The 12500-nt window shown below is 40.5% G+C and overlaps 1 protein-coding gene across 1 annotated transcript in view; it reads right to left on the bottom strand.

Annotated features, from left to right (window-relative positions):
- Nucleotides 1-12500, bottom strand: part of LOC137978622 (tetratricopeptide repeat protein 7B-like) — a 147155-nt gene that overhangs the window by 1151 nt on the left and 133504 nt on the right. The window contains exons 15-22 of the mRNA XM_068825627.1: nt 8386-8444; nt 6802-6918; nt 6466-6578; nt 5039-5170; nt 4551-4648; nt 2576-2680; nt 1775-1866; nt 1-116 (exon numbers count right to left, since the gene is read on the bottom strand). The exon at nt 1-116 is cut by the window's left edge and continues 1151 nt beyond it. Coding sequence (XP_068681728.1) covers nt 1-116; nt 1775-1866; nt 2576-2680; nt 4551-4648; nt 5039-5170; nt 6466-6578; nt 6802-6918; nt 8386-8444 — 832 coding nt within the window. The remainder of the gene's footprint in view (nt 117-1774; nt 1867-2575; nt 2681-4550; nt 4649-5038; nt 5171-6465; nt 6579-6801; nt 6919-8385; nt 8445-12500) is intronic.

The following is a 12500-nucleotide window of genomic DNA, read 5'->3' as shown; positions in this document are numbered from 1 at the left end:
GTATAGCTGTAAATGGTATTATCGGATGAGTAGCCTCCAGATCAATAGCTGTCATCAGACATTCACTGGCAGCCTCGTGTTCGTTCTGCGCTTCTAACACCACGCCTAGTAAATGCCTGAATATTGAAAAATCGCACAGCAGAAAGTTAACCACACTTCGCTGACCTTGGCGAATGAATTAAATTTTAAAAAGGTGGGGCGCTCACTTACTATATAATGTCGCTATGAAAACTGGTATCTCGGAAACTGTAACTGCTACAGACACTATAAATGCTCGAATAAACGCCCTTGGCATCATGGCCTATTTCATTTTTGAGGTAGTCAGTGACTTTTCAACAACCGAGGAGGGGGAAGGGGCAAGCTTATGTAGCTTTTGACCCAGAGGGTAGGGCGTTTGTTCCGAGGGGAGCGTTCATTAGGGAATTTACCGCATGTCGATTTTACCGACGAGATTTAAGAAAAAGAAACGAGCTAGCGTGTTTGTTATACAAGGCAGTATATAAAAACGAAAACACACGTAACAAACAAAAACGCAACACGTTTGTCTGTGCGTACCAACTTACATCATTTCATAACAATTTTCTCAACAACAACAACAACAACAACCAACTTTATTTTACGCGGGTGATCACGTAACAGCTAAGGCTGAAAAACTTGTGGCCCTCCCACAATTAAATTTAAATATATCTAAAACAGCCTAAAAAGGTATAATATAATAATATACAAATCAGTATAGAAAAATTAGTTTATCTTAAAATGTTCAGTGTTCTGGTACCTATCAGTAAAAAAGCCAGTTAAGACTTTACTTAAACTTAAAAGTGATGATCTCTACTTAATATCTCTTGGAAGGGAATTCCAAAATCTCGTGGTTGATACTGAAAAAGAACGCCCTCCCTCTGTTTCCCTCTTAAAACGTGGACAAACTAAATTAAAATCCTTATGTCTGCTTTCCCTACTATGTACATCGGCATTTCTTGTTAATAAACTATTCATATAAGACGGGCTATCCCCAACCAGTCGTCTAAAAACATGCAAACATTTTATGATCTTCGCCTCATCATAAAAGGGAAGCCATCCTAACTTAGTGAATAGCTCAACACTATTGTCTCTAGTGTCTGCATTTAGTATTACACGGGCTGCACGTTTTTGTAACTTTAACACTTTAGTTAGGCTATCAATAGTGCAAGAGGTCCATATGCTTGAACCATAGAGCATTACTTGTTTGATCATTGAGTTATAGTACAGCATTCTTTGTTCGAGTGGCATGAAACATCTTATTTTCTTTAATACTGCTATACGTTGGGATCTCTTTTTGCAAAGTTCCTCAATGTGATCGTCAAAATTTAATTTGTCATCAATGATAACCCCCTCAAATCTTTCAAGCTCGGTTATTTATCTGTGATATCGAATATTGTTGTCGATAAGAGTTCAGACAACGCTGAACCACATTCGATTTGTTTTTTAAAACTATATTCATGGCACAAAAAAGAGCAAGCTTAAACTATAACTTTCTCGCAATATGACTGCTTTATTTCCCAAAATGAGCGTTTCTGATTTACTATTACATTGTGTGACACATTGACGCGAGCATGACGCGAGCAGCGTTGTCTAGGCTCTTATCGACAGCGGCAAATTAGCCAATCGGATTGCGAGATTACAAGCAATTGTAGCAAAATATAACTTTGTTATTGTTTCTTCAGAGACACAAATAAATGATTGGAAACAACAGTTGTTAATGTTGTTGTTGTAAACAGACAGACAAACAAGAACTCACCAAGCTTCAAAAGCTGTTGGATCAATGTTAATGGCCTCACGGAGGACTTTCTCGGCCATAACAAGATTTCCAGTTTTATGATACAAAGAACCCTGAAAACAACACAAGGAAATAAAACGCCCATGGGTGGTTTTCACGTGACGTCATCGCAGCCATGTTGGGGTGGAAAAACATTAAAGAACAATGACCACAACCAGGTTTTCTGAGCCCGCGAGACTGAGCACCCCCAGCAAACCATTGTTTTAACGAAAACCGCTGGTCAGCAACCTGGTTCTGGTCATTGCTGTCTTAGGTCTTCCTGTTGGTGGACGAAAACAAAAGATCTCTCTTTAGCTTCTTTTGTTCTTTTGTTGAAGTTAAGCTCAGTAGGGACTACTAAGAACTAGCGTTCAGAACGGTTCTTGACTGAACCCGGCACTTCCCGATCTCAAGGCAAACGCCCCAATCACTCGGTCACGTTACCACCTCAAAACGTCTCAGCTAAAATAGAAATTTCATTTTTATCCCGTTTTCAACCATAATACCAACGCCACAGTGCCACATTAACTAAGTTGATAATCTCATTCTCAATCCGACATCCACCCGAACTGACAAACTCAAAACAGCCCGTAAGTTGTCCAAACATCCTACTACATCCCACTGTCAAGACACTTCGACTACTTCCGTTTTCAATTGGCCTCGCTTTCAAAGTGAGTTCAACTGCAATCAAAATGAATGTTTTTTGGACTCGTTTTGAGTAAAAGAAGTAGGTCCCTCGACAACAGTTACCCTATCCCGGATCGAAGGTGAAAGCGTACTTACCAAGTGCTGGATGCTTGGGACGTGATTAGGGTTAATAGCAATTGCATTTTCGAAACAATTCTTGGCGTCCGTGAAACTTCCTTTCATTTCAAAAATACGGCCACGCTACAAGGAAAAAGTACAGTTATTTCACATGCCCCTTTAATGTACTTCACTGTGGATGTAGATCATTCAGGTAAGAAAATGGGATAACTAGGGCGCGACATTCTTGAGACGCGGACGGCAGCCGGAAGTGAACATTTTGCTTAACAGGACAGTGGTGTCTCCCAGACCTTTAAACTAATCATCTCCAAGGGAGCAAAGATATTTAGCAATATATATGACTGAGGGGAAAACAGCTCTCAGGTTGCCGTGCGCGTCTCAAGCGTCCATAGGTAATGGGTAAAGGTACACGTTATTTAACGTCGAAAGTTCCTTTACTCTCTAGAGAGTACTCTCCCAGGAAGCCGACGGTGCGCTCATTTTACCCCCCTCTTTCCATCAGTGCTCCGTTTTAAGGGTATTTAAAGCTACTTAGGCTACACTGAAAGGAAAGAAGTCGAAACAAGGATGTGAGATCCGGGGATCGAACTCGGGACCTTTGCACCAAGGCCGCGCACTAACCGACTGTGCAACCCTTGCTCCTCTTAGGACTTCGTTAAGGAAACTATAACATCAAATTCAAAATAAACAAGAGATCAATCTCCGGTCAAAAGTGAAAATTATTCAGGAAGATGGCGCCCAGGAAATTTGGAAACAAAAATAAGCGATTCTGAAATTCACTTGTTTCGGAAACCAACGCTTTATTTGAAAAGTGTTCCTACAAATTTGATTGTAAACATTACTTCCTGTTGTCTTTAGTTATTAACTCGTTGGAGTAGAGGTTCCCTTTAAGCCAACCGCACACCGAGAGGGAATCGTTTTTTCGCGTATTCATGGCCAGCTCATTCAGTTCAAAGGTGACATTAGGTGGACGTAAATGTTTTTCAACCATTTCACCTTTAGCCGGCCCCTATTGACAAGTATCAATCAGTGGCGGATCCAGACCTGGAGGTAAGGTGGGGGCCCACTCTCAAACATTTTGTTTTTGCCCTTTCACAGTTTTGGTGTTTTATGGTGTTTTGGTGGTTTTGGTCCAAAAATATGGGGGTGGGCCCCCGGGCCCCTCCTCTGGATCCGCCACTGTAAATGGGAGAAGGTGTCTCTTCGACGTCAAACGCAGAGAGCCCTAATTATGCACACAACTAGTAGTAATCTGGGATTATTGAAGTGCGTTGGACAGTCGCTTTGGAACCGAAGGAGAAGGGTAGGGAAAGAGACAATCTCATAGGACCGACGTTTGAGGATACGAGCATGTACTTCTCGACATGGTTTCAATAAGCGCCGAGTACTATGACTCATGTCAGAGGATTGAAATACTTTGCCCTTGGCTAGACTCTGAATCATACGTTAGTGCGATCTATTTGATCTCGCCCCGGAATATCTTCGACGCCTTTTCACTCAACGCGTCGCTGAACAGTAGAACTTGAGAAACTAATTGTCTGAAACGAAGTTTCTGTCAGAGCGCCGCCTGTCTGTGAAACAATTTGCCCCTATAGTTAAGAAAGGCTGGCTCTATTGGGCAGTTCAAATGTACTATCAAGCAGGTATCTGTCCTATAGCATTCCCACACGGCAACCAAGTAAAGCAGCTGTAAAGCGTTTTTACTTTCTTTAGCTTAACTGATTATGTTCCTTGTTTTAAATAAAGTTTTACCGCTTTACCTTACCAAGAAATTTTTTTTAAAAATCTCACTCAAGGAGGAAACTTGTGAGCGGACATAGTTTTTTAGTGGACGTACAAATTGATAACCCTCTCATCTCTGAACCGACCCATTTGAACAGTAAACTGGAGTTAGAGTAAAAAATTATACTTTAGGTCTCGCTCTACGAAGGAACAGGATCAGGGAGACGGTTTTTGAATGGACGTAAATATTCATAAGCCAAGTCACGCAGACCTGGAAAAAAACATCCGGGGACAGCGGAAATATCAGGTGCGCCTCCTGTACGCATGCGTTAGCCTCAGCGTCTTTCTCCATGGCGATAAAGACGTCAGCTGTAACAAAAAGATAAAGCGCACTTTAAACAAAAGAAAGGACTCGAACAATTTTTTAAAAGAAAAATTCTTGAAAGAATGTCGGCAGAGAGGCCTTAAGTTAGCCAATGATTTGGCTTTTAAAATTCCCTTGGCCTTATGAGAACTCTTGGTAAACTCATTGACATGTCTTTTGACAACAGCACTAACTCTGGAACGTGAGCAAAAAGCAAAAGAAGGTTGGGGGGGGGGGGGGGGGATGGGAGAAAGCGTTGGAGGAAGTAGGGGAGGGAGAGCGAACGGAACACATGCTAGGTCAATACAACCATTAACACAGCGCTAGCCTTTGTGCCCTTAGAAAGGCATGGGTCGTGATTAGCAGAAAAAGAAGCAACAAGTTCTTGTCCTTACCAATTGTGAGCCAGAGCTTGGCTTGTAGCGCCAGCACTGCTGGAACACTCAGTTTGACGGAGGCTGACGCGGCTTCGTCTGACAGAGCCTGTTCCAGGCGCACTGAAGCTGCTATTGAATTAGTTCCATCCACTGGGTTAAGAAGGGAAATGACAAAAGCATGCAATGAACAAACCAATGGAACGTTTATAGATGGTTTTCAAACAATTGCTGGTGGACGAACAAAAGGAGCTGAAAAGAGATCTCTTGTTGTCGTCCACCGACAGGGCGGCGATGACGTAACGTGAAAACCACCTATTGAGTAGGGAGCTTAAGCACGTGAAGTTTTTGAGCAACGGACGTCATCTCGTCTTGACACTACCACATTTATATTGCTAAGTACCTTTTCACTCTTATAAACGACAAGTTTAAAAAATAAGGAGAAACTGCTCTCCTGGCCCGGGTTGCTCGAAGCATGGTTAGTGCTAACCAGCGTTAAATACCATGGAAACCTATAGGTTTTGATACCTCTTAACCAACGGTTAGCACTAACCAGGCTTCGAGCAACCGGCCCCTGGCATGCGAAATGTTCATTTCCGCTTTCCGTCCGTGGCTCAGAAGACGGCAAAAAAATGTTAAAAGTGAAAAGCGTGCATGATCGTGCAGGGCTTTCAAAGCTATTGTTTTTGCTTTCTAAATCTGCAAATTTGTAGCGTTCTCGTTGCCGTCGCCGTTGTCGTTGCTTAAGTTCCGTTTTAGGGAGTTTAAGACGGGAGTTTAAGAAATGACGACGGCTACGGCAACGACAACGCCAAAAAACAGTGATATTATTGGTTAAAAGAACCAAAAAGATCGTGCTGCACGTGCGGCACGCATTTTTGAACAATTCTCTCCCGTACTCGTCAAGACTACTAACGTGAAATGACCAAATTTAAGGTTTTGACGGCATCGTGGACCAACTACAGTGAATCTTTCAGTCTCACTCTTTACTTCAAACCCGTCCGTACCAATCCAGTTATAGGATACTTCGCCCATATTGTATATTACAAACAAGATGGAATAATCAGGAAACACTTAGAATAGGAAATCTCGTTTGGTCGTATAAACTTCAATGCTACTTCGTCTAGCAAATGGTAATCTCAGTCAATCAGAAACAGAATGTCCAGAAAAGCAAGTATTTAGAGGTGAGCCCAATTTTGATATCCAACACGAAGTGTCTCTTTAAGTCTAAGCATTTCCTACCGATTTCTAACAATAAGGTTAGGATAAAGTTTAGCACGCCATTCTTTAACCAAAATAAGCACTATTTTTGCGTTCGACTTTCAAATTTTGATCCCTTCCTTGGCAAGGATTGTTCCTTCGTGATCGTCTCAAGATATACAGATCGAGCAAATCCGAATCATGACGGGCACGTCCGAAGCCTTACGATATCCCCCCGAATCACTTACTCGAATCTTTGTCGCTGCTAATTTCTGTGAGAGAAATCTGCTTCAAGCCTCGTGTATCAGTGATAACTTTGTCCAATAAACCCGATCCTGCTCTGTGTAGCTCCACTGCAGATCTGTGTGGACAAAAAAATTCTGCAAATCACTTTCTGCTTCTCAAAAAGTTTTCAAAACTTTGCAGTCCGTGATCCAAGAAGTGCGCGGCTGTAAAGCATTTTGAGAATTTCTTGAAACATCTCAAATTCTCCCTTGCCCAACGGAAATATCATACAGGAAAAAAAACACAATCTTTACAGTAAACCAAAAAAAACATTATCTCGCCTTATTGAAAGAACTTACCCCGACAGATCGGAATCATACACTAGTTTCCAGGTCTCTAAGAGCTTTTTGCACGTGATCAATGCTTGGTCTCCGCCTAAACATGTCTGTTCCAATTTGACCTTGGTGACGAGCAAGCTGAAAGACAGACAACACCTAGATGATTTCTCAATTTTCTCTGTCACGACTTCACCTGTGCCGAATGTTGTGCGGGAATTAAACGCATGTGAAGTGCGACGTTTGAAAGCATGAAATTTGTCAGATTTATATTAAAATCGACTTCTGCCGCATCCTCGACTAAATGAATCGAATATTCGACTGAAGTTCGACAGTGGTTTCATACGTCGCATACCATATGTGTTGAATGAAATGCATAAAATGAGAAAATATGCTTTTTTTTGTCAAACAAATGCCATGCGGATGAGAAAATCGCTGAGAAACGGCCTGGAGAAACACCGAAATGTGTAGTTCTTGTTTTTCTCCGACAAAATACACCTGTTTAAAACTCTGGATGTCTTTATTGCATGAAGTGTTTTCTTTATTTTAAAACGACAAGGACACTCCAGGACGGATGGCAAGGAAGGCAGTGGCTGGACTGAGGGCCATATCATAACGGAAGGTGAGAGACCCTACCCCACTAGAAATCGGTACCGTGAGTCATTTACACCCACCACAACAACTGAATAAAGTCGGAATGTTGCTGAAAATTCAGTTATTCCTTGCAAGCTTCTAAACCGACTGATGGAGTTTCCACAGAAGGAGGAAGCAAGGGAATCCGGTCAAAATTCTCTCTACCTCTTGAATTCTTCTTGGTAACATAGAATGTTGCAAGAAACACTTCCGACAAATTTTACGTGTAAGACCGCCCCCAAAGATAATTATGTGGGTCGATCCAAATACAAGTGAGATTCAACCCATGTGAAATTCGACGTTTTAAAAGAGGCCTTAGTCCGAGTACACATATTATTACATGGAGATTTACGTACATTTCCGTCGTGAACTAAGTGAAGTAGTGAGTAGTGAACATTGTAATGAAAATTGTTGTATCAGCCTTTTGATTGGTCACATTCCTTTTTCGCTAGCGAAAAATTATCGTCCTTGCGTTTTGATTGGCTAGTGGTTTGATTGGGTAGTTAGTTTGTTGTAAACATGCCTGGCGCCTGATGGGGGCCGACAGGTGTATGGTTTTCAATGTTTTTGTTCTTTTATTGCGTAGTTTTCTCCACAAATGCGTCAGAAATTTTTAAAACGTTTTGAAAGTATTTAAGCGACGTATGGAAGATAAAGATTTCTTCTATTTCAAAAATATTTTGCAATTTTTTTCGGGCAATAAACACCTCTTTAAATTTATGATCTCTGTATTGATATAATAAACAAATTACTTCGTTTGTACGATTTTTATCACTCACTCGTCATGAAGGATCGTTAAACTTACTCATTCGCTTTGCTCACTCGTTCGTTTAAGCGATCCTTCACAACTCATGAATAAAAGTCGTACGCACTCACCAACCATGAAGTAATCAATGTATTTTTTTTTTTTAATTTCATGAAATACACATAACTTTCATTGATACAGAAAATGCATATGGACATTCAGAGTCAAACCTGAAATCCTCGGGAAATTCCATGAGCGCTGCATCGCAGACTTCTAACGCTTCAACAAACTAAAATTAAAAAAAAAAAAAAGGAAGATCGACTTTTAATACATTCCGTCCGGGTTTAGGATTTTTTTGGGAGTCTTCATTTTACCCCTCAGTGGTCAGCAGTCTGACCGTTGGATCAAAGTACCACAGGGGGTTGGGGCTGGGAAAAAGGATAATCTTTGCTGACGTCATTGTTAACATTTTGTATAACTAACATACGACTTTGCCGATATAGAAGACATCATGCTATACAGAAATTGACTTCAAAAGGTAAAAGAACTTGTTAAGCTTAGTGAAATGTCCAATTTAAGCCTTTCGGCTTTGATAACGAGCGAGGTATTAGTCATCAAAATCTGATAAATTCTTGGGTGGCACATACATTCTTTGTAAAATTTCGAATTTTGAAAGCGTCGTTACTCAGAGATTATCTGATAAATTGCGCTCCAAGTTTCAGAGATAGCTCATTATGCAAGAGGACTTTCAATATTAATTAAGTACTGATTTTTTGGCTGATAGATTAGAAAAAGATGGGCTTATGCTAATGAGGGAAAAATATAAAAAAAGATTTCCCTATAACGTGTTTTCACTCACGTGATCAGTAACCTTGTTTTCCACCGAAACAAAAGAAAACGTTTGCATGACACAAGAGCTCAATAGGCTAGTTTCGAATTGTGCTTCAACAAATTCAATTTCCCAACCCCGAATCGAATTGAGCAGCAAAAGAGTCGAGTTTCAGGGAAATAATTTGCTTTTTCTTTTCTTTTGAACAAAAAAATAAATGCTAATTATTCCCGCAGGGCACGGTTGTTCAAAAGCCGATTAACGCTAATCCAAGATTAAAAATTAACCAAGGAGTTTATTTCTCTACTCCCAAATGCTGTCTAACGCTGATTTTCGGCAAAACTTTACATTAGAAGAAGTTAATCTTGAAAAACAAAAATAAGCAAAAGACACTTTCACCAAAAAGTTGAAAAAATGAAACAAAAGTTTACGCTAATCCTGGATTAAGTTAATCGGCTTTCCAACAACCGGGCCCTGAACTTTTGCTACTGCTCAATAAGCCGGTTCGGAGTTAAAAAAAAAAACCACGTGCGTGGGTCGGGATAAAGTCAAGCATTCACTACTTGCACAATCCCATAATACATCTCTATTACCCCCCACAACTTTTGCATAATCAGTATTTGCAATTTCCCCTGGGACATGAAAATGTCCCGAGAGAAGTCGAAAACAATGCCTATGCAAATACATATATATATATTTTTTTTTTGGGGGGGGGGGGGGGGGGGGGGTAAAAGAGGTGTATTATTGGATTTGTGCAAGTAGTGAATATATTAAAAATAAAAAAGGCTTTTGATGCAAATTTCTGCAACAATTTCTAACAAACGTGTTTGATTGTAGGCATTACTTGCCTGTTGTCAACAGATACATGTTTCGAAAAACCTCTCAAAGAAGAGAGACAAGTTGGAATAAACGATTTTGCGCGACAAGCATCAATCTGCCGTTTGCCGTTTTCAAGTGAACGCGATGCTAAATAGGAGCTTAAACACGTGACGTTTTTGAGCCACTGATGGCAACCGGAAGTGAGCTGTAGGCCATTCCGAGTTCATGTCTGCCTCCTCTTCAAAGCGAGTCTAACCAGCGACGTGTCCTGGCCTGCGAAATGTTCACTTCCCTGTATTCTCCATTGCCAACTTGTAAGTTCAAATTGTTTTCAACTTCTAAATTATCTTTCAATACTTTATACTTCAACACGTTAAATAACTAAATGTTTGTAATTGTATTCTCCGTCCGCAACTTGCAAATCAATGAAAGCTAGATGTTTTACTTGAGGAGACCTAATTTACAAAAGCTTAGTAGTTTCTTTTAGGCCACCTCGCCACCAATATAATTTCAATAACCTTCTTTATCTTCTTTTTTTTTTGTTTGTTCATATTTGTATCTTAATTTCTTCTTTCTGTGGCAGAAATAAACAAATAGCCAAAATTAACCCTCCGTGCCTGAAATCTAACAATCTTTTGTTTAACAGCGACAATGTGGTCACTAGTTCTTAATCACAAAAACAGAGTGTATAAATACACCTTAGTTCCCTTCCATACGTTTCCGGATACTTTCGAAAACCGAGACTTTTTCCTCCGTTTTTGCCACCCGTCCCCGAATAACGAAGGATTTTCAAAACGCTCTCCAGTAGATTTTATTTGAAAAATGAAGTTTACCGTATTCCTGTGTTCCGGTGAAAACGACAGTTTCCAGTAAGAAGACTTTCAGGGGCTCGTAATACCACAGAGAGCCTATGTGCGCGCATGCTGGCTAAGTGGAGATTAGTGCTTTCAACTCGTTTCCGCGTATTCGTGCGGGTAAATACAATTCGAAAAGGCTACATGTGGACGCACATTTTTTCATATACGGAGAAAAAAATTTCGTTTTCTAAAATATCTGGATACGTCCAAAAAAGTTTAATTTTGCCCTGAATAAATTGATCCTAATTTGCCGGTTTTTTTTTTCAATGACATTTGGTTGAATTCTCACGAAAAAAAAAAACACATTTGGCTTCATTAACTAAGGACCAGTACACACGTGTATCCGGATGTTCTTGAAAAAAGCAATTTTACTTCCTATTAAATGATATTGTTTGATAGCCTTTTTGTTTATGTCACTAACTCGTCTTTAAAAAACGCATGAATTCAGGTGTGATAGTGATAATCTCATGGTTCCGTCTGATATATGTTGGACAATTCACTGCATTATAGCAATTGCACCTCGGTATGGAATACATTAGGGAGTTTAAGTTAAGACAACTGCAACGTCAACAAAAACGTCACTCAAATATAAACTTAGCGCTAACGTAAGAATTTAGCGATTGTTTCATCTTCTTCACGTTGAGAATACGGGAGTACAGGAGAACTATCCTGTAACTGGTTGGGTACGAACGGTTTTAAAGTAAGGACAGAAAATGAATGTTTTATTGTCGTCTGCACAAGTTGTCGTCAAAACCTAAAATGTGTCGTTTTGTGGGATTACGGCAAAGAAATGTACTGAAATGCATGTCAAACGAGCAGCATCATTATTTTTCCTCTTTTACCCAATGATATTCTTACTTCGTGGCGTTGTCCTTGCTTAGACTCCCTACTGGATAAAAAGAAAAAAACAAAAAAAAACAAAAAAAAGGAAGGAAGGCTTAGCCCGAGACAGGTGCCAGGTGAAAAGAGAGTTTTGTCATAAGACAAATCCTCTGGTGAATGTCATTTAGAAGAGGAGCCATGAATTCTAGTACAACAGATCTGATCCAAGCAAGCCAGGTCAAGGCCTCAACTTTTCTCGTTCAGTTCCTTCACGAGAAGCAGCAATACCGTTCTTCTACATACAAGGCAGGTATACTCGTCAATACAATCATTCTTCTTATAGCCTTTCCGTTCACGATCGCTCTGAACGCGCTGGTGATGGTCGCGGTGAAGGTCAAACCCCGACTGAGAGTACACAAGTCAAACATACTTCTCGCTTTACTGGCCTCAACTGATTTCATGGTTGGTGCCTTTGTTCAGCCCACCTACATCGTGGTGTTGATAAAAGGACTTCTTGACCATCCACGTCCATATCGTGTGGTGCCAATTCTTGAACTTTCAATAGGCATTTCAGCTTTTGTCTCCCTTCTCCACCTCGCTTTGATTAGTGGTGAACGCTATTTGGCCATGAAGCACTCCTTCGCTTACCCGACCTTGGTCACTGATACTCGTTTACTGGTTGCGTCCGCCTTGGCCCGGATTCTCGGCATGATGCTACACGCCACTCCATTTGTTTTTGGCAAAGCAGTAACGGTGCATGTCGCAAATGCTCTAGTGTTTATCACTAGCGCTTGCATTGCTTTCTGTCACATCACCGTATACCGTGAAACCAGAAGACTCGGACATCAAATCGCAGCTCAGCAAGTTACAGAAGAGGCAAGGAAACAATTTCAAAGAAATAAAAAAGCGGTAAAAATGACGAGCATCATAATATTGCTCATTGTCATGTGTTACTTACCTTTCGGCGCCGCTGTTGTTTTCGTTTCAACGATGCAATACCAAACATTTCTCTTCTCAA

The sequence above is a fragment of the Montipora foliosa genome, chromosome 12 (genome assembly GCF_036669935.1).
Source record: "Montipora foliosa isolate CH-2021 chromosome 12, ASM3666993v2, whole genome shotgun sequence".
In the NCBI taxonomy this organism is placed as follows: domain Eukaryota; kingdom Metazoa; phylum Cnidaria; class Anthozoa; order Scleractinia; family Acroporidae; genus Montipora; species Montipora foliosa.
Note: the sequence above shows the minus strand (reverse complement) of the source record. Positions and strands in the feature narration are given on the sequence as shown.